This window comes from Physeter macrocephalus, chromosome 9 (assembly GCF_002837175.3).
Source record: "Physeter macrocephalus isolate SW-GA chromosome 9, ASM283717v5, whole genome shotgun sequence".
Taxonomy (NCBI): domain Eukaryota; kingdom Metazoa; phylum Chordata; class Mammalia; order Artiodactyla; family Physeteridae; genus Physeter; species Physeter macrocephalus.
In genome coordinates, this window is record NC_041222.1 from 15333207 (window position 1) to 15355982 (window position 22776).

At 47.7% G+C, this 22776-nt stretch overlaps 1 protein-coding gene across 8 annotated transcripts in view; it reads left to right on the forward strand.

The window, feature by feature from the left end:
- The first annotated feature begins 8902 nt into the window (after nt 1-8902).
- Nucleotides 8903-22776, forward strand: part of PTPN3 (protein tyrosine phosphatase non-receptor type 3) — a 109237-nt gene continuing 95363 nt past the window's right edge. For 2 of the 8 annotated variants that reach the window (XM_028493686.2, XM_028493690.2), the window contains exon 1: nt 12448-12468. In XM_028493686.2, the coding sequence (XP_028349487.1) occupies nt 12453-12468 (16 nt within the window). In that variant the 5' untranslated portion in view covers nt 12448-12452. Of the gene's footprint in view, nt 8991-12446; nt 12469-14445; nt 14639-16680; nt 16894-22776 lie in introns of those variants that run through there. The other 6 variants (XM_028493688.2, XM_024126214.3, XM_028493689.2 and 3 more) reach the window with 6 other exon arrangements.

The following is a 22776-nucleotide window of genomic DNA, read 5'->3' on the forward strand; positions in this document are numbered from 1 at the left end:
TGAACATATCAATAAGGCAATCCAGTTTCAACTAGTCTTCTCTCACATCACACGCTTGGTAGGTTCCTGGTTCTCTCTAGGCTCCCAGCATAAGAAGAAATGATGGTAGCAGACTTGCTCAATTGTCTATAATGTGTTCAGTGTGAATCCAGAGGAATCTAAATGCAGAAGGAGGGGCCCCTGAGTCTGCCTATGCAGTCAGAGAAAGCTGGTTACTCAGACCGGACACGATTGAGAGACAGATGAAGGCTGCCCTCAATGCATTCATCCTACAATGGGAGGATGAAATATCGTCACAAGTGCTGACAAAATCGCCCAGCTTCCCATATTTGAGACTGTTTATGATTCTAGGTCACAATGAAATTGAAACCATGAGACACTAAGTGGGGTTTTAGCATCCTCACTCTATTCCCTGGTAACTCCTATGTTGCATTTTACTCACTCTGTTATTCCTGGTCCTGATATCTAAAGATGGAGCTCATGGAATTAACTAGCTCAGCAACCCAGGTAGACAACAAAGCGGTCCTTGACCTGTAGACCTTCTGCCAGCACAACTAGGTGACTCCCGGGTGTGAAAAGGCAGGGTTGATGTCCTAAATCCTTGAGTTGTTTCACATAGAAATTGAGTCATAGTAATATCTAATCACTAATTAATTATACCTTATCTGGGACACCACTGATCACATTGCTCCCTAATCTACCTATCTACAACCATTTGTGTCTCTTTTCTATCCCTCTGTTGGTCAATTAATTAACAAGCTTGCATGCAAAATTCTGGAAGAAATTCCGGAAGGACTTTAGATACAATGTAACGCTTCTTGCTCACTGCCGAAAGGCCAGCAATTTTTCAGAAGGGGCTCATAGGCCTTTGCATACCTTGCTCAGAAATTATAGTCACAGCCCACATAATCAGGAAGATCTCTGGCCCCATTCAGGGGATTTTCCAAGAGCCTTCCAAAGGGATGTGCATGTTTATAACTAAATGCAAGTCAAAATGAGATGACTCCTGGGGTACAGGAGTTAGAGAGCTCATAACCAGTTGGGATAATCCAGGAAGAGGTAGCTGGTAAGATGGATCTTAAAGGATGGATAGGATTTCTTTTTTTTTTTTTAATTTATGTTTTTATACAGCAGGTTCTTATTAGTTATCCATTTTAGACATATTAGCGTATATATGTCAATCCCAATCTCCCAATCCATCCCACACACACCCCCGCCACTTTCCCCTCTTGGTGTCCATACGTTTGTTCTCTACATCTGTGTCTCTATTTCTGCCCTGCAAACCGGTTAAGGATGGATAGGATTTCAACAGGCAGAGATGATAGTGTGAGTCATTTCAGGAGGTTGATATGGGTGGCCTTCATTCTTCAAGGGGAAACAAGAACAAGCTTTGTGCTTGGGCTTGGACTGGGATGGCCAAGGCTGGACAAGGTGGTGGCATCAAAGACCAAACTGAGAGAAGCTCACAGAGGTGAAAAAATGGAGACAGAGTAATGTTTTCTCATACAGAAGCTGGAGAACCTCACCTTGGAAGGGGAGGTTTAGGATGAAGAAGAGCAGCGTCTGTGTCGGCTTTGGTGGCTGCTACATGAAGTCAATCCCCAAGCACTACTGAGGCATCTTGGCAGGAAATCAGACGACTCTCATCAACCCATACCTTGTATGCAAAGAAGATACGCCTTAGGAGCTCTGCTGTCTCTAACCAAACACAGATTTCTTTAACTTCACATGTGACTCATGTTTACAGAGACATCGCTGGATAGTCTGTTTGGACTGTGATGCAGTGACTGTGTGTACCATGGAAAAAATGAGAAAGACATCCTAGCAGGACGCCAGAGCGCAGTTGAGGAAATCCTGTGATGTGTCATCCATGCAACGCTAGAAGGTCACCAGAGCACGGGGCAGGCTGAACAGCGTCCCCCGTTCTTGAAATGTCACCAGGGGGTGGGAGCACAGTTTTCTGCCAGGCCCAGATCAGGTTTCCAGCGTCTCAGGGATGAAATGGTCAGCCAAGCTAGGACAGGTTTCAGATGACCGCCTTTTCCTGAATGCAACTTAGTCGAGGCCTGGGTTGTTGAAGTTCCCCGTCTTCTTTCTCTGGCTGTTTTGTTACCAGCTGTGTCAGGAAAGCATGACTCTTGATCTTAAGGTCACTGAAAGGACTTTAACTTCTCTTTCATCCTCATCCAGAGCTCTTCTTTTCTGTTCCATTCCTCAGCCACATGCATTTCCAAAACAGGAGTAAGAGTTCTTGACTTACGGCTGTTTCTTTTGAGCAAGCTATACATTGTCAGGCCCTGGTCATACTTACAGCCTTGACTTGTCAAGTAACGTATGCTCTGTGCTTTGTTAGCAAAATTTAGAGGGAGTCAAAAATGTAAAACAATTTTTAAAATATATTGTGCACACATCATTATTTTTTTCCAGAGAGAACTGGTTTACTTTGAAATAAGTTATATGTCCCACAGTAGATAATTCAGAAGGTACACAAATGTTTATAGCAAAAAGTAAACACCCGTCCCTCTCTTGCCCCACTTGTCCAATTCTTCTTCAGGAGGTAACGACCTTCCTTGTTTCAGTTTTGTGTGTACTCTACATACTTCAGTGTGTTTGTTTTAAGGTCCACTCCTCTAAGCAAACATGACCACCACTATGACTGCCACCATTACTGCCTCCTTCCAGTCCCATGGTTAGCTTGTTCTTGGCCCCAGGAGAGCATAGTTAGATGGATGCAGTCAGAGATCCAAGGTCAAGAGCAGAGAGCCTGAGAGCTCTCTATTAGGGGGTCCATATTTGCCTGAGGGAATGCTCTCTCTCCATATCTCTTTCCCTCCCCTTCTGCCCCTCTAGATATGCACCTCCATGAAGAAGCTGATGCTCTTGTCCTTAGTCCCATTCATCAAAGCATCAGTGATACCTACAAGATCATCTCTTAGTAAAATTTCCCATCCTTTTCGTTTATTACTCAGACTATGTTCTTGGTGTGCACACATTGGAGGCTGTAGGACAGAAGTTATAAAACTTCAGTGTACATAAGATTCTTATAGTTAATTATAAAATGCAGGTCCCTGGGTTCCACAATCAGAGATTCAGAAGGTCTGGCCTGAAGCCAGGAGTCTGCTTTTCACAAGGACTCCTTCTCCCAAGGTGAACTTGATACATGGTTCCTGGATCAAACTTTTTAAATGCTGCCTGCAGTATTGTTCCTGACTCCTTTCCCTTGAATCATCTGTTAAGGAAACCCTGAGTGTTTCCTTTATCATGGCCGATTTTTTAAAGCCATGACCTGTGTGTGGACTCTTCTACGTTGCCTGGGTGTTTTTCTCTTTCTCCTTCTGTTCTCAGGCACTTGAACCTTCAAGGTGTGGTTGGGAGACTTGACAAACCCATTCTCCCTGGGTTTTGTAAGATGACACCACTCCTTTCAAGGAAGGCCATTGTTTAAATACTATCAGCCACAGCTCAGGACGTCAACTTTCACTCTGCATTTCTCTTCACTTCAGAGTCAGATCTCAAAGTCCCTAGACTAACATTTCCATTTTACATGCAGCAGCAAATCTATGCGGTGGTCCATGGGGCTATTATGGTCCTTTTGGTCCTCCGGCATATCTACAACATGTGCACAAGAAGAGTGTTTTTAAAACTCAGGTCTATGTATCCCTGAGGGTTCGCTCATGTATTCTTGAAGGTCCGAAAACCCTCTGAGATAATTGTTGAATGTTATCTTTCCATTTTGATGATAATATTAAAAATATATGCATAATCTGGATCCTGTGGCTGACTCCCTTACAATGGAGGGCGGCTATATGAATTCAGTTCCCATATTCATAAGGGACAATTTAAAGGGACAGCATTTAACTTTTGGTGCGTTGACGAGCACATCTGGCTTCCATCTGGCTCAGACGGAAGGACTGAGTCCTTCCTGGGGGTGACAAGGGGAGGGCCCTCAGGTTCTGGCCCCTGGTACCTCTTTGGCTTCATCTCCTGCAGCTTTGCCCCTTGCCCCACCAGCCTCCTTACTGTAGATGCGCTCCCTTAAGGGCATTTCTACTGTTCTTCTCTCTGCCCAGAAGGTTCCTCCCCCAGATATCTGCATGAATAATTCCCTCATCTCCTTCAGGTCTTTGCTTAAGTGATTAAATTCCTCAGTCCTATTTCAAATTGGAACTCCCCACTCACCCCACCTCCATCCCTCTGCCTATTGCCCTTACCCCTGGTCTCTTCACATACAACAACATTCACTTATTCATAATGTGTGTTGTTCATTGCCTGGCTTGCCCTGTTAGCATGCATGCCCACAAGAGCAGAAATGGCTGTTTTGTTCACTGATGTCTCCCAGGCACTTAGAGCAGTGCCTGACACACAGTAGGTGTTTAATAAATGTTTGATGAAGGAATGAATGAATGAACAACATTCACCTCATCTCTGTTCTTGTATTTATGCTCAATTTGTTCATCGGTTTTCCAGCCCAAACTCCTCTTTTGGCAGTGATGATTTGCAATGGAAAGACATTTTTTAATGGCTAAAACTTTACACTTAAAAATTTGTGTTTCTCAAAGTGAGATCTATGTGGTCCAAGAATTCCAAGAATGCAAGCTGAGGGGATGAGGGGTCCCAAGTCAGACTAACACGTCTCTACAGGCTCCTGACTTGACCACTTCCTCTCCCTCCCTCCTGGGCCAGGGACAGACAGCCTGTCGCAATCTGCCACCGCTGGACGAGCACAGACAGGCCTCCGTGAAAGGAACCTCTCATGTTTTCGCCCAGTTTGAGTGTCATTTTCTCTCTCTTTGCCTCGCTTTCTTTGGCTTGCCAACTTTCAAGTTTGTTTCATTTGTCCTGATAATAAAAGAAACACACCGTAAAACAAGATTTAGGGACCTCTAAAGACGTACAAAGAAAGAGATGCCCAAAGACTTGAAATTCCCCTGATTTGTAAAAGATACCTTCTGTATTTTGTTTCTCTGCTTATAAATGCGATACTCAGACACAGACGCCACCAATAATATTTTGCTGCATTTCTTCCTAGCCCTTTTTCTATGCGTACGTATTAAGATGAAATATCGGAAGTTGCCCATATTCAACCATTGTTGACCTAGGAAATGGCGATTTTATATGGTATATCCTAGTCATTCACACAGTTGAAGCCATACTATGCGTATAATTTTACATCCTATTCTTTTCACTTGTCAGTATAACAGCACCACTTGCCCATGTATTCGCGAGCTTGCGTTAACAGCACAAATAATTGATGAGCATTCGCATCTCAGCTGGGAGCCCTGCCTCATAAATCATTGAAAACAGTCCACGTGGTGCCCAGGCTTCCTGAGTCTTGATATGAATGACAATCGCAGTGATTCTTCCAGGAAACTCGTCCTATAAATGCCCCCAGCCAACTGCCTGGGTGCAGTACCTGGCACCAGATTTTCTGCCCAAATGGCAGCTTCTGGGAATGCTGCTAGTAACTGTGTCCAGTCATTCGTCTTGTTCCTCTTAAATGAATTTGTTCCTTACCAGTGATGCATATTGGGTTTGTGGTATGTCTTCCTCTCCAATGAAATGACTCTCTTTGGCTTTTTGTGTTTACTGTTGTTTGTTTAGTGGTTTCTGGGCCAGGTACAGTCTACCAGCATGATTGAAAGAGAGAGCTGACTTTTTTTAGCTTACCAGCAGTAGGAGGGCTGCTTTTAGGGCCCTGGCTTTCTCTCTGCAAACATCATCAGACTATCAAGTCTACTTTTTCATCACAGCAGAGTCCTGAGGAGTCCATGGACCATGTGGTCCCTTTAGGTTGTGATTCTGCCTCCAAAATGATAGCCCAGGGACAGTAATCTAGGTGGGTCCTCATTATCTGAGACTTGGGATAGCCCTGTTCCTCATTGGGTCTCTATTTGCTCTAGATCTGGCTGGGTTCAACCACATAGACTAAGAAGATTATATGTCCATCCAAAAGTCCCATTTGCATAAGGTTTGGGAGCTTATCAGATCAACTGTCATTGCTGATAATAACATCATGTCACTCCGGGTGCAACAGTTTAAAAGGATGAACTTTAACATTTTGGCCCCAAGAATAAAAGAGTAACAGGAGACCAGAACATTTAAAGGTAATCTACAGCATATAAACATATCAAAGGGGTAGAGAAAATAAGGCAAAAAGACACAAAAAATGAAATATGCGGTCTCTCTTACGATCGATACTTGGCAAGCAGAGAGGCAATATTATAAATATTGACCCTGGCTTTGAGGTCAGTCCAACTTGCATTCAAATCCTGACCCTGTCTCTTACTAGTTGTGAAAGGCTCCTAGACTGCTTCCTTTTCTGTAAAACTGACCTAAAAACACCCACTCTACAGAATGACTGTATGCGGTAAAGAAAGAATATGTGTAAAATATTGATCACACGTGAGCTTGATAATAGTAGTTATTCTTGTTATTATTAGACACACAAAACTTCAAGAATTTTTGATTTGATCTTTTAAATGTTTATCATTGCAAACTCAACATTGGGACAGTAATAGAGAAACTTAAAAAGAAAAACCAACCTTACTACCCCCCAGAATCAGACTATTTACATTTTCCCATATTTCCATTACACAGGGTATTTGTATTTTCAGCCTTTTTTCACCTAACATTGTACTATAAGTTTCCTCCTGTTGCAACACGGTTTAGTTTAGTGTAAAATAGTTATTGTTTCAACAAATATACCATAATCTAATTAATCATTCCTCTGTGAACATTTATTTGCTTGGGGAGTATTCTTTCCTTTTGTTCCTGTTTCTGCTATGGTGAGTTGAAATGCACGATTTAAAAAATATTTAGGTCTTTTTCCTTAGGTGTATAGATATTTTTTAGCTCGAATTTGAGCACTGTATAAGCTAATGATTGTTCACTGTGGATAAAGAGGAGGTAGCTTCAGCCTGGTTTCTAGTGTAAGGCAAATTGGGACAACTCCAAGAATCCTCATGTTTATTAACCTCGGTTTCCTCATTTCAGCACTTGACAAACTGGTATGAGGATGACCGATAATTGAGGTAGGCACTCAAAAAATGGATCTTTAAAGTGGACTAAACCTGCTCACGTTCTTGATTTCATTCATTCCCCACACAGCGCCCAGACCGAAGCGGTAGGTATTCATATTATTTGAAGCACAGAGGCAGGTATTTATATCATTTGGGGTAAGGTTCTTACCCCAGGTCACACAGCGGCTGGGAGAGGACGAAGAACGTCTTTCGCGGATTCTGATTTCCCAGCTTTCCCACTGGGCTTTGAAAAAAAATATGCCCCCAGACCCCACCCTAACTGAGGGCGGGAACCGAGTGGCTGAGGGTCCAGCTGAGCTCTGCTGGAGGTGTCGTGCGCCCTGCTAGGAGGCTCCGCCTCCCGGGCTCTCGGGCCCCGCCCGGCTCCGAGCATGCCCAGTGCGCTCCCCGCCGTCCCAATGGTGCCGGGAGACCACTGCAACTCCAGGTTTTGCTGGAGACCGGAGACCGGAGAGCGGGGGGCGGGTCCTGTTCCGGGGACTCCCTGGCTCGGTTGAAATTCCCCGGACAAGACGCTCGGACAGCGCCCTGTGCAGGGGCGCAGCTCGGGGGCAGGGACCGAACTGAAGCACCAGGTGCTGCCGGCTGCCGCCGAATGGTCCTAGGCCCACAGAGCCCTTGGACCCTCAGGCATCTGGTCCGGACAGGATGATTACAGCCGTCACTCCATCCTTTCATTCACATATTCATTCACCAAACTGTTTTTGAGCACCTACTGTGTGCCAGGTGCTGTCGTAGGGGCTGGGACAATGTAGTGAAAACGGGCAGGGCTGCAGCCCCAGAGCTAAAATTCCAGAGGTGAATACACAATAAGAAGTAAGCAAATCAGGGGAAAAGGCAGTTACCGACCTCATCTCCTGCTACTTTGCCCTGCTTGCTATTTCCTAAGCAGTCCTGCGCCTTAGTGTCTGTACTGGCTGATCCCCTCTGCCAGAAATGCGCTCCCAATTTATCTGCGTGGCTGAAATGTCTGACCACGTCATTGAAAACTGCACCCCCTCCACCCCAAGTTTCTTTTCCCCTCGTAAAGCATATCACCTTCTACTACGCAGTTTGCTTTTTTGCATGTTTATTGTCTATCTTCCGCCAGACTCCGGCAAGGGACAAGATTTCTGTCTATTCACCGCACGTGAAGGATCAGAATAAGTGACCAATAATTATTTGTTGAATGAATTAATGGATAGTGATAAATGTGAGGAAAATAAAGTGAGGACATAGAACAGAGGGCTAACTTAGTAAGGTGGTCAGGGAAGGCCTCAGAGAAGGAGGACCTACGTACAATGAGAAGGTTCCAGCCACGGGAATAGCTGGGCAAAGACGTCCCACACAGAGGAGGAAAGGCATGTGTAAATGTCCTGAGGCTAGACAAGTTCTGAGTGTTTGATGGACAGAAAGGTGCTCATGGGGCTGCAGGAATGCAGGAGCCAGATCAGGTAAAGGGCCCATAAGTCTTGGGAAGAAAGTTCAAGCCAGAAAGTTTCTAGTGGAACGGGATGGGCACTGCACTGGGAGTCAGCAGGACCCCAGCTGGGAAAGACTTCTCCTTAAGTCAAAAATTTGTTTATCGCCGGCTGCTCGACATTCCTAGGCATAAAATCACTTAGGGTGGGCACACAGTAGGTGCCCAATAAATGGTAATGGAACGAATGCCTGCGTGCATGCGCGAGGGGACACCGGGCTGCACGGAACTCGGCAAGAGTGCCCTGGTGGCCCTGGGAGACGCGTCCGAGCACACCGGCCTCGGGTGGGGGCGGGGGCGTCCCGCAGGGCGTTCCGGGAGCCCGCCCCCCGCCCGGCGCGCGGGCCCGTCGCGGCCAGCCGGGCCGGCGGGAGCCGCCCGCGGGCGGCACTGGGCATGCTCAGACGGCGGCCAGGTCGCGCCGCGAGCGAGCTTCTTCGCCGCCCGCACGCGCGACCTACCTGGGCGCCCCGCGCCCCCAGATGCTGCAGGTACGGGCCGGCGCGACCCCAGCGGGCTCGGGGGAAGGGCGCGGAGCCACCGGGGGCCGGGGTCGCGCTGGGCGCTGCCCCGCCCCCACCCTTCCCCAGGCGCGCGGCGAACGCGCGGGCGGGTTGGCGGACGCGGCAGCCCCGGGTTCCCGGCGCCTCGTCGGGGCGGGGAGGGGGCGCCTTGGCCGCGCTCACCTGGTGGGGCGCGGGTGGGAGGGAGCAGGCCGGGCGGGTGGGGCTGGGTCCCGGCGATCCGGGAGGGCCCAGCGGCCGGCGATCCGGGAGGGCCCAGCGCCGCCGCGACCGCGGCTCCTGCCCCGGCCGCCGAGGGGTCGCACAGCCCGAGTGGAGCCAGCCAAGCGCGGCGGCCAGACCTTCTCGGCTCCCAGGGCGAATTCGCCTCTCGGCTTTCAAAGATGGCATTTCCTGGGCCTGGCACGAACTCCAGCGCCAATAAATCCTCCCCTTTCCACGGGTGATACGGAATGATTTATCAGGTACCTGCGGTGAGACAGCTGCAGTGGGGGAGTGTATGTGAGAGCGCCCAGTCCCCCCGAAATTCCCGTTTTCAGCAACCTGAACTTACTGAGAAGTTGCGGTTGCCTTAAAAATTCATGGGAAGTTGAGAAGACTTGACACCTGGGTTTTCCGAGGTGGTGGAAAGAGCTTGTGACTCGGAAACTGGAGACCTCCGTTCAGGTTGGGCTCCCCCTTGGCCAGCTGGTGACCTTGGGGCGAGTTGTCTAACCTCTCTGATCTTCATTTTCCTCCCCTGCAAACAGCCGGTAATAATGCCCACCTCACTGGGTTGTTGGGTGGATTAAGTGGGATAAATTATGTGGAGGTGTTTGGCACCGTGCCCGGCCAAAGCAAGTAAGCAGTTGGCATGATGGGAATTTAACTCGTTTAGAGACCCTCGTGGCTCCCATTTCACCAGGAAATTGGAATTACGAAAGCATCTTCAGGGCCTAGTGCCAGATTGACACAAAGACCCTGTCTTTGTGCCCAGGAGAACTTCTATTGAAATCTTTGGTAAAACAATTTAGCTGAATTGTAATCGGAGAGCACCTTCTTTAAAAGCAGTTTTATACATTCAGAAACTCCAGAAGTTGGCAGTTCAGCTTGACTTACAAAAGAGCTGTTTTGCAAGATGATCCATCTTGCAAGTGTTTAAGCAGATGATGCTTTGAAAGTAAAGCCTAGTTAGGAAGATTTCTGTTCTAAAAAGCTCCCAAACCCAGCTTTCAGTGATTATTTAAATTAGGGTTTCTTAACTTTGGCAATGTTAACATTTGGGGTTCAATAATTCTTTGTTGTGGGGCCTTTTCTATGCATTGTAGGATGTTTAGCAGAATCTTTGGTCTCTACCCAGTAGATTCCGGTAGCAATCCCTTTCCCTCAGTGTGCCAACCAAAAATGCTTCCAGACGTACCTCCCTATGTGGGGGCAGGGCGCAAATTTTCCCTTTCTCCCCCCTTTAGAACCACCCTGCTTTCTGTCATCAGCCTATCTGAGTTGTTTGAGAAGTTCGTCTTATGTTTTTACTCTAAAAACCAACCTTTGTATAGACTTGTAGAACTGGGCAGAGTACATCCATGTGCATCAACTCATTTAATTTTTACAACTCCCCCGTGAGGCTGGTTTTAGTCCCATTTTACAGGTGAGAAAACTGAGGCTTTGAGCAGTCAATTACACAGTATGTGGTGTAGCTGGGATATAACTCATGTCATCTGGTTCCACGGACAGGTCTTTTTCTTCTGCATCGGGCTGCTCTTTATTGTATTGAGACTTTCAAATAGATGGCGTTCCTGATGATTAAATCAAGATGTAAAGTAGATTGGAAGCTGGAAACCTTTCTGGCTAGTTGAAAATTAACAACAGTAAGCTGTTATCTGACAAAGAGAGTAGGTCATTCTAGTTAAATATTCTAGTTTATAGTAAGCTCCCATAAATCCTGCATACAGTTGATGAAATACCAATTTGCAGAGAATTAGAGTAGAATAAAACGTGCCTAATACTCTGTATTGATCCTGCCTTGTCTCTGGTGATTTGCTGTCTCCTAAAACCAAATCATATATGCAAATTAGACATTAGCTGGAATGTAAAAGGTCAGGTTACTGAAGGCATCTCAGAGTGGCTCAAGTGGCTGAGACATTCCATTCAGCAAGCATTTATTGAGCTGCTTCTACATGGCAGATGCAGTGCTGGGTGGGGATGCAGAGTGGGCCAGTGGACTCCAGTGAACCCGGGGTGCCTGGGGAACTTCTCCTCAAGGAGAGGGCAGGTCTTGGCCAGGCCAGACACACAGGAGGCCAAGGTCAGGGACAGCTTGGAACAGGAGAAAGAACCTGAGTTAACACAGAGTCCAATTCAGGATTCCACACCGCTTCACCATCCTTTTTTTGAGCCCTCCATTTCCGCATTTTATCATAGAGAAGGTATTCTCGTGGCTTTTAACATTCCCATTCAAGTGTCAGGAACCTGGTCAGAGATGAATCTTATCTCTGAAAGAAGTTGGGGTTCCAAGCTGGTAATTGGTCTCAGGGGATTGAGACCAGCTCCTTCATTGTTGGCTGTGATCTGGGAGGTTCTGCATGCATTGTTTAATTTCAGAGTGCTCCCTCTGTCCTCTTACAGTTGCGGAAACTCAGCTAGCAAAGGTAGTGTGGGACCAGGAGCTAGAGGGACGAACTGGGACCTTCTGAACCTCGGGTCCAGGCACACGAGGAATTCCATTTTCTAGGATGGACATAATCTACCAGAGGACTTTGGGGATTGGAGGGAACAGGAAGACAAGGCACCCTACCCACCCCCCACCAACCTCGGGGTTTGTGGCGTGTTGGGGGAGGGGGGAACCTGCGATTTGTGGTCCTTCCCTCTCTCCGTAGGTAAGTGCCTGTTGACCGTAATCCCAGCGCTTACCTTCCTTCCTTCAGACAATGGCCCTGGAAAGCAGGGCCACCCTCCTCATCTCTTCGCAGGGGCTGGAATGCCAAGGGCAATCCCCTGGCCTTGACAGGCTGGGAGTGTGGGGCAGCCAGCTGGTGTAGCTTCCCAAGCCTGGGCTCTTCTGACCAACTCTAATAGAGACAAAATCGGACCCGGTCAGTGTCCACTCTGCCCAGGTCCGGGTCCTGGCAACTGCAGACTGTGATCTCACAGGCATCTCCTTTCATCTGCCTGAGGGGGAACTAAAAGGGAGTGCTTGGTAGGTCCCCGACTGAAATCTGATCTGGTCATGGGTTCCGAAACCCAGAGATCTTGCATCTCCATAGCTTCCGGTTATGCATGATGCACCTGTAATAGCCTTCCGCCTCCAGGGGAAGATCAGCTGTGAGCACAGATGTAACAGCAAATTCAGACCTTTACTGAGCCTATACTATGTGTCAGGCCCTAGGGTCACAGAGATGAAAGCTGAACCCGTCTTGGAAGGATTCATGGTTGAGTTGGGAAGACAGTGACATGGTGACATTTCTGTGTGAGTGTGTACACGCATGTGGGCATGCATGTGCTGTCTATCTATCTGTCTGATAACTGCTTTAAAAGAGGATAAAGCTAGATGCAAGAGACCCCAGTGTAGAGAGCCATTCATTCTGACGGGCATCGGGGACCACCATAGGGAGTAGTTGGCGTTTGAATTCAGCCTTGAAGGTAGAAAAAGATGGTATTCAGGGGGCAGACAGAATGGCAGATGCAAAGACTCAGAGGCATGAAGAGACCTCTTGTATTTCAGGAATGGTGACTCTTCCCAGGCCCAGCCTCTTGATCTTGGCTAATGCAGGACCCACCTCCTATCGTTAGGGTACCCCGCCATCTCTGTACAGGCGCGGGGCCTCACTGAACCCAGGGTATGTGTCCGTTCTCCTTGTTTGTCCTGCATAGGAGCGATGCCTCTGTGTTGTCTCTGAGGCGTGAGCACCTTCTGCCAGGGATACCTCTGGTTTTAGTTATTAAGCACTGATATGGCACTTACTAGCTGCCAGGCAATGTTTTGAGAGCTTTCCAAATATTAATCACTCTTTTAATCTTCGTAGCAACTCTCTGGCTGTGCTGCTTCCCTGAGTACTGGCCACTGGGTAGGTAGGTGGGGGCAGAGCTCATGTCCCCGGTCTGTGTCCCTCTGTGGATGATGCTCTCATCATGGTACAGCTTCTCCTGGCTGCAGTTTACATCGATGTGCCAGGAAGCAGCCAAGTCTGAGAGTCGTGATGGAGTGCTGACTGCCCCGGATTTTTCTCCCTGACCCCGTTTCCTTCAGGGGGCCAGCAGGGATCCACTGACTACATTTTCTGAACCAAAGACTGGAATCTGTAGTCTGAGAAAGAATGTTTGTGCTGTGTCTTTGTGCAAGAGGAGGCCTGGGAGGTGGCGTTTGGATACCGAGAGTGGAATTTTTGAGACATTTCGATGGTTTATGTGGAAAGTTAGGACAGAGCATTTGAAATTGGGATAGTCCTGGAAAATTCAGGCCCCGTGATTTACTGTCAGGATGCACAAGCTTTTAGTAAATAGTTAAGCAATGTGTAGTTTGAATTTTCTGTACTGAGCCTCTTGGAGCCTCAAAATGGAATGAATAGTACCTTCTAGCCCCAGAATCTTGCTAATACTTACCAGCCCCAGTTTACAGATGGGATGAGAAAACTGAGGCTCAGAGAGATGAAATGACTCCTGGAAGGGCATATACTGCTCTACGAGGACAGCCAGGGTTTGAACTCAAGTCCGTCCCCAGGCACATACTTGACTGTCAAATGAGGATAATAATAGAACCTGTTTCCATTAAATTGACCATGTTAAAGAAGCTAATGACCGAAAACCCACTCAGGTAGAACTTGGCACAGAAAAGGGTCCCCTCCCATTGTGTTCGTGCCGCTGGCCCACAGACAAGCGCCTTGTTTAGCCTTCGATGCTGAGAGTGGCCGTCGCGAGTGATGGCCTGCTCCCAGGGCAGGGCTGAGGGCCCGGCTCACAGGGCTAGAGGGACCTTCCAAGGGGCAGGGTCCAGGACCAGAAAGGGGCCGTGGCCAGCTGGATGCTGTGTTGATGAAAGGCACTGGTCTGACTTAGAGAGAGGAGTGTGAAGACCTGGTCCCTGCACCCTACTTCCCTCAGGTGAGTCAGCCTCGGTCTAGACCTGAGGGTCTTGGTGGGAGAGGCAGCAACCAGCTCCGTCAGCTGTCCCTTGACCCGAACCACTGGTGGGCCTGGAGTGGAGATAATGACAGCCTGAGCTCAAGTCTTGCTCGCTTTGCTCCGTGCCCCCCATTCCCTCCCCAGGTCTGGTTATCAAATTCATACATGGTTGCTGTAGAAAATTAAGGTGTCAGGGAGCAATGGAAAAATCATGCATGGTGTTCTTCCTGGAAGCAGCTCTCACCACCACCATCACCACCATGGAGGAGTCCACATGCCAGCCTGTTCTCTGCTGCAGCCAAGGGGGTCTTTCAAAACTGCTTCCTTTTGCTTTTAGAATAAAAGACAAAACTAATGTTGGCATCTCCTGCCGGCCCTGGTGTACATGCTTTGGTCCCCATGCTTTCTGTGCACACAGGGCCAGTGAGAACCTGGAACCTTCCTCCCCTCCTCCCCAGTTAACTCATTCTTTGGGCCTTGGCTCCATGATTGTAGATGCCTCCCCTCGCCTTCCTGCTGTGAGTAAAACTGCCTGCTGTAAACGCTCACATTCTGGCCACCAGGTCTCTCTCCTTTTACAGCACTTTCCACAGTTGCAGTTTTGTGCTTAATTAGTGTAATTATTTGTGTTAGTACCTGTCTCCCCAGCTACACTGTGAGCTCTGTGAAATCAGGGTCTCTCTTCCTTTATTTTATTTTATTTTTTTTTTCTCTTCCTTTAAATGCACACACCACACACACACTATCTTTGAGACCTATTTTTTTTCTTTTAACTTTTTATTTTGACCTAATTCAGACTTACAGAGAAGTTCCAAGAATAGAACAGAGAACTCCCGTATACCCTTCACCCAGATTCGTCACATGTTACCGTTTTATCACATTTATTTTATTCTTCTCTCTGGGTATACATTTTTTTCCTAAACCATTTGAGGATTATTTATAGACTCTTCCTTTCCCCCTGTATACTTCAGTGTATTTCCTAAAACCAATGACATTCTCCTATATAACTATGGTACACTTTTTAAACAAGAAATCAGTATTGATACAGTACTGTTATCTAATCTACAGACCTACAGGCTTTACCGGTTGTCTTGGTAGTGTCCTTTATAGCAAAGAAAACCCCAGATCGTGTGTTGCACGTGGTTATGTCTCTTCAGTCTCCTTTAAATTAGAGCAGTTCCTCAGGCTTTCTTTGTCCTTTATGACCTTGACATTTTTGGAGAATACAGGCCAGTTATTTGGTAGAATGCTCCTCAGTTTGAGTCTGTTTTAACCCACCATGTGTCTTCAATGCCACTGAAACATCAAATGCACTCAGTTAACATTTGGTGAATGAAAAAAGTCAGCAGGTTGTCTAGTCTCCCCCACTCCCACTCCTTTCAGCAGAAGGATGTTGTGGGTTTTTTTGTTTTTTTTTAATTTATTTTTGCCTGCGTTGGGTCTTTGTTGCTGGGCGCGGGCTTTCTCTAGTTGTGGTGAACGGGGGCTACTCTTCGTTGCGGTACGCGGGCTTCTCGTTGCGGTGGCTTCTCTTGTTGGGGAGCACAGGCTCTAGGCACGCGGGCTTCAGTAGTTGTGGCTCGCGGGCTCTAGAGCGCAGGCTTAGTAGTTGTGGCGCATGGGCTTAGTTGCTCCACGGCATGTGGGATCTTCCCAGCCCAGGCCTCGAACCTGTGTCCCCTGCGTTGACAGGCAGATTCTTAACCCCTGTACCACCAGGGAAGCCCAGGATGTTGTTATTTAGTTGTCATCTTGCTGTATATAGATTTGAATCTTGCTACTTTTATTTTTATGCATTTATTTTTTAATGGAAGTGTAGTTGACATTCAATATTATGTCAGTTTCAGGTGAACAACGTAGTGATTCGACATTTGCCTACATTGTGAAATGATCACCACGATAAGTCTAGTAACCATCTGCCCCATACAAAGTTATTGCAGTAGTGTGGTCTATATTCCTTAAGCTGTATATTACATCCCTGTGGCTTATGTATTTTATAACTGGAAGTTTGTACTTCTTAATCCCTTCACCTAGTTTGCCCAACCTATCCCCCCACCCCCTGCAACCATCTGTTTGTCCTCTGTATCTATGAGTCTATTTCTGTTTTGTTTCATTTGTTCTTCTGTTTTTTAGATTTCACATGTAAGTGAAGTCATACAGTATTTGTCTTTCTCTGTCTGGCTTACCTCACTTAGCATAATACCCTCTAGTTCAGCGGTCCCCAACCTTTTTGGCACCGGGGACGGGTTTTGTGGAAGACAGTTTTTCCATGGATGGCGGTGGGAATGGTTCAGGCGGTAGTTGCGAGCGATGGGGAACGGCAGATGAAGCTTCGCTCACTCGCCTGCCGCTCACCTCCCGCTGTGCTGCCTGGTTCCTAACAGGCCACGGCCCAGTACCGGTCTGCAGCCCGGCCGTTGGGGACCCCTCCTCTAGATCCATGTTCCCACAAATGGCAAGATTTTTTTCTTTTCTATGGCTGAGTAATATTCCATTGTATATATACACCACAGCTTCTTTGTTCATTCATCTCTCCTGATATTCTTTTTTAATAACACAGCTTTCCCCCCAAAAGAGAGGCTTCCTCCAGGGATAGTGAGCCTGCTGTCTCTGCAGGAATACAAGCGGACACCGGGCCATGGCTTGGCAGGGATGCTAGAGAGAACAGAACACTTGGTGAGGGGCAAAGACTCAGCCTGCACGTCCCTCCCGACACTGAGTGTCTTCTCCACCTGCAGCTCTGACTTCCCAGGCCTAGGGGCCCAAGAATAAGGTAACTAGAATTTCTAATCCAAACCAGAACATTTTGAGAATAAATGGGGGGCTGTTAATAATTGCATCTAATCAAGTAACTTCAACTGGGGCTATCCTGGACACATCAGGATATGTGGTCACTCTACCCAAATGTGACTTTGAAGTTGGAGATCAGTGCCTAGGGATCAGCCTAGAAAACCCTCTAGCAGTAGGAATTTTCTGCCCAGACAAAGCGAAACTCATCTCCCTGGCATTGCCTGCCAGGCCCATGTTAGTGGTTTGGATCCTCTCTGTGGTTGCACCTCCCTTGGTGTGCCCCTCCCAGCCTTTCTCCTGCTACATCCACCTTGTTTCAGCCCTCCCCTCACCAGTTCCTTCCTGCCACGGGGACTGAGAGAGCCTGGAACATCACTTCCAAACCCAGGCTGGATGGAGGAGGCGGGATGGAGTTTGTGATACATGCACAGGGGGGAAAACAAGCCAATTGTGCTTCCTACTGACCGAATTTTAATGGAATTTAAGAGCCAGGGTGTGTAAGTGAGGTATGGCTGGAGACCAGAGTTTCCCTAGACCTTATCTTTCCCACCCGGCCCCCGCCATGCTCACACTTCCACCTGTCTTTCGTGCTCAGACACCCAGGTTCCTCTTCCAGCCCTAGTTCTGAGATCAGAACCGAGTCGCTGGTCTTTGGCAGAGGCATGGAAGCAGCTGGCATTGGGGACCCAGGCACAAGAGGATGGGCATTGAATGACTAGAAGGTGCAGAGAAGGACTTGGATGCAGAGAGACCAGGCAGGAAACCAGCATCGAGGGAGTCTGGTAACAAGGCCAATACAGGGTCATTTATCAGGAAGCCTAGAGTTGCAGTATTGAATGCTTGACACTCGGTCACAGGGGCAGCCACTGGTGTCTGATTAGTCCAGTTCCTTAACTCATTTTCTGCCTAGCAAAGAACATGAACTCTGCCTTCCTGGATTAAAAAGTGTAGGCATACCTCATTGTATTGGACTTTGCAGATACTGTGTTTTTTACATTGAAGTTTTGTGGCAACCCTGCATCAATCAGGTCTTTTGGTGCCATTTTTCCAACAGCATTTGCTCACTTTGGGTCTCTGTGTCACCTTTTGGTAATTCTCGCAATATTTCAAACACTCTACTGGCAAAAAGTAGTGAGTCACTGAAGGCTCAAATGATGGTTAGCATTTTTTAGCAATAAAGTATGTTTAATTAAGGTATGTATATTGTTTTTTAGACATAATGCTGTTATACACTTAATAAACTACAGTATAGTGTAAACATAACTTTTATATGCACTGGGAAACCAAAAAACTTGTGTGACTCACTTTATTGCGGTATTTGCTTTATTGCGGTGTTCTGGAAAGGAACCCACAGTATCTCCGAGGTATGCCTGTTTTATAGGGTGAAAATGTGAAGGTATAGAGATTTTCTGGGGCATCCTAGTCTTGTGGACTTAAGAACATGGTCCAGTGCAGTATAGTGTTTTTATAACTCCAGGCATTGGTGGCTTTAAGGGAAAAGCCAGTTAGTGAGAGTTTCTAGTTATTAGAGTGCAAGATACTAGCACTTATTGAACTTTGGAAATTTTTCTGGTTATCTGCGATATTATGTTTACTGGTTACAAATGTTCTCCCCCACCCCACCCTGGCATAGCTATGTAAAAGCATTGAGTTTGAGGTCACCTATTACAGGACAGGGAGGGTCACACAGTGTCTGAACGGGAAAGGACCTCAGAAGAACCTTTTCCAGCTCCCTCTCTTTACAGATGGGGAAACTGAGGCATGCTCAGGGCACACAGATAGTCACAGAGCAGGGACTGGTACCTGCATCATACAGTTTCCAGCCCCCAGATCTTGGGTGTGTTTTCTAGATCTCATCTAAGGAAGTTTATTAAATAGACTGTATATTTCTATCATTTTGTTAACATCTTTTGGCATTTACCTACCTGGAGAAATAAGCTGTATTGGCATCAAAGTATTAATAGTTGTGCATTTCTTGCTCTTTTATGTAAGTTGCTAGGCTGATTTCTTTTTTAAATTAATTTATTTTTGGCTGCATTGAGTGTTCGTTGCTGTGCTTGGGCTTCTCATTGTGGTGGCTTCTCTTGTTGTGGATCTCGGGCTCTAGGCATGCAGGCTTCAGTAGTTGTGGCATGCGGGCTCAGTAGCTGTGGCTCGCGGGCTCTAGAGCACAGGCTCAGTAGTTGTGGTGCACGGGCTTAGTTGTTCCGCAGCATGTGGGATCTTCCGGGACCAGGGCTCAAACCCGTGTCCCATGCATTGGCAGGTGGATTCTTAACCACTGCACCACCAGGGAAGCCCTGCTAGGCTGATTGTTTTTTTTGTTTTTATGTAAGAAGATGATACATACCTTCCATTGAGTTTCTGTATTCTGTACTAGTGTTTCTCAAACTTTAGCACATCAGAATCGCCTTTTATTTATTTATTTATTTATTTATTTATTTATTTTGCGTTATGCGGGCCTCTCACTGTTGTGGCCTCTCCCGTTGCGGAACACAGGCTCCGGACACACAGGCTCAGTGGCCATGGCTCACGGGCCCAGCCGCTCCGCGGCACGTGGGATCCTCCCGGACTGGGGCACGAACCCGTGTCCCCTGCATCGGCAGGCGGACTCTCAACCACTGCGCCACCAGGGAAGCCCCAGAATCGCCTTTTAAAACACAAGCTGCTATGCCCCACCCCTAGAGTTTCTGAGTCAGTGGGTCTGAATCAGACTCAGGTGAGACCTCAGAATTTGCATTTCTTTTTTTTTTTAGCACTTTTTTTTTTTACTTTTTGGCCAGGCCACGTGGCATGCGGGATTTTAGTTCCCCGACCAGGGATTGAACCTGTGCCCCCTGCAGTGGAAGCTCGGAGTCTTAACCACTGGACTGCCAGGGAAGTCCTATAATTTGCATTTCTAACAAGCTCCTCGGCGATGCTGCTGGTCCCGACACCGGGGACCATCCTTTGAGGACCGCTGCCCCAGGCTTAGTGATAGTTCCAGATGGTGTGCTCTGTGCTTTACAGCCAGCTGAGCCCTCCTTGCTGCCCAAGCAGCCCTCCGTCCTCCCCTGTTGCTCCCATGCCAGCCAGCCTAACTTCTCCACTCTCTCTGGGTCTCCTACCTGTTGCCCTCCCCTCTCCAGATGACCCCACCACCTGTGGCCCTGGGATGCTCAGGGCGGTCTGGAGGGAGCTTCCTCACCTTTCCCCCTCCCTCCTTCATTTTCTCTTTCTTCCTTTCTTCCAGTTTAAGAAATGAGTGTCTCTGGCTCTGGCTTACCTCTCCACTTCCAGTTGAAAACTGTCGTCCCATCACATGAAAAAAAAAAAAAAAAAAAAAAAGAAAAGCCTTCTCCCAGCCCAGCCTTACCATTAGGTTACCGCCCCATCACTCCCTTCCTTTCACTGCCAAGCCTGCTGGCGGAATAGTTTACAGTCGCAGGAAAAGATTGGCTCTCACCTCTCTTGGCATAGACATGCTATTCAATTCCAAGAGTTCAGGTTTTCTATACCTATGCTGAAAGAAAGACAGTTTTTTTAAGGGTTTTTGGTTTTTGTTTTTGTTTTTTTTTTTTGGCTGCATTGGGTCTTTGCTGCTGGGCGGGGGCTTTCTCTAGTTGCGGCGAGCAGGGGCTACTCTTTGTTGCAGTGGGCTAGCTTCTCATGTGGTGGCTTCTCTTGTTGTGGAGCACGGGCTCTAGGCATGCGGGCTTCAGTAATTGTGGCATGCGGGCTCAGTAGTTGTGGCGCGTGGGCTCTAGGGCACGTGGGCTTCAGTAGTTGTGGCTCAAGGGCTTAGTTGCTCTGCAGCATGTGGGATCTTCCCGGACCAGGGATCGAACCCTGTCCCCTGCATTGGCAGGTGGATTCTTAACCACTGTGTCACCAGGGAAGTCCCAGAGAGACATTTTTTTATTTGTGGTAAAATACACATAACATAAAATTTACCATTTTAACCATTTTTAAGTGTATATACAGTTCAGTGGCATTTAGCACAGTCACATTTGTGTGCTCCCATCACCACCATGCATCCACAGAACTCTCTTCATCTTACAAAACTGAAACTCTACCCATTGAATACTAACTCCCCATTCCCTCCCCGACCCCCCAACCCATCCCTGGCAACCACCCTCTACTTTCTGTCTCTATAATTTTGTCTACTCTAGGTACCTCATATAACTGGAATCATGCAGTACTTGCCATTTTGTGACTGGCTTATTTCACTTAGCATAATGTCCTCCAGGTTCATCCATGTTGTCACATGTGTCAGAATTTCCTTCCTTTTTTTAAAAAAAATAAATTGATTGATTGATTGATTGATTTTTGGCTGTGTTGGGTCTTCGCTTCTGTGTGAGGGCTTTCTCCAGTTGCGGCAAGCAGGGCCCACTCTTTATCGCGGTGCGCAGGCCTCTCACTGTCGCAGCCTCTCCCGTTGCAGAGCACAGGCTCCAGACGCGCAGGCTCAGTAGTTGTGGCTTCCGGGCCCAGTTGCTCCGCGGCATGTGGGATCCTCCCAGACCAGGCCTCAAACCCGTGTCCCCTGCATTGGCAGGCAGACTCCCAACCACCGCGCCACCAGGGAAGCCCCCAGAATTTTCTTCCTTTTTAAGGCTGAGTAATGCTCCGTTGAATGTACATACAACATTTTGTTATTCAGTCATCTGTCAATGAACGCCTAGGTTGCTCCCACCTTTTGGCTATTGCAAGTAGTGCTTCTATGAACATGAATGTACCGAAGGACACAATTCTGATAAAGGGGGCTTGCAACCTCAGGTGAGGTGTTTAGGCATTTATTTATCTAGCAGTCTCAGCTTTATCTATCGCCTGCTTCCCCCAGCCTGTCGTCCCCAGGCTTCCCCACCTGCCCCATGAGCAGCACTACCCTTGCTGTGATGGCCAGGAACCGCTCACTTGTCAAGATCAGTGGCATTTGGTCACTCAGACCATTTGGTCTTTGTGCCGATGCCCTCCTGCTGGGGCTTCTGTGATGCAGCTCCCCAACCTCCCTGGCTCATCCTCTGCTCTCTGGCTCCTTTTGCCTCTGCTCTGTTGTCCTGCAGGCCTTCCTGGGTGAGCACACCTTATCCCATCATCAGGGGCTCACAGGTCTGCTCCAGCCTGGTCATCTCTGTGTGTATCACATCTGAACTCAGGTCTCCCCCTGAGTGTCCCCAGGTCCCTCTTCTGCATGTGCATGTCCAAAGCAGAACTCTGCACCTTGCTCCTTAAAAATGTTCCCTCTGTAAGTGATGCGTCTTCCAGCCTAGAAACCCCAGGCTCTCCCTTCACTCCTACAGCTGCACTGGACAAGTCCCTCCCATCACACCTCAGCGTCTCCTCCAACCTGCCCCTCCTTCCCCCCACTAAAACTGGGTGGTTCACACACTTCTCCCATTTGCCTCTCTCCCTAATGGGTCCCTAACATTTATACCTGCTTCATGTTGTTGCCAGAGAGTGTTCCCTGCGGAAGCACTAAGATACCTCTTCTCTGTGGCTCCCATGTCGCCTGGCTCCGTCCGGCCTTGCTTTCCCCTGTCTCTCCCCCTCACCCTGCTGGTGATATGCTCTAAGCCAGGGCTTCCCAAGCTTTAGTGCTAACATGCAGATTCTGACTCGAGGGGCCTGGGGGGTGGGCCCTGCCTTCTGCGTCCCCAACAGGCCCCCCAGGTGGTATTGAGACTGGCCGGAGACCACATGTTGAGTAGCTGGACTCCAGAATAGATCTGTGTATCACAAATAAAGTGTTTTTAGTCTATAAATAATGTAGTAATTTAAAATTTTTGTGTTGTAATTTTAACGTTTTCTGTTTTATACAAAGTTAATCTTAAATTTTTTCGATCATAAGGCAGATTCCCTTGTTGCAGTGATTATTTGCTACTAA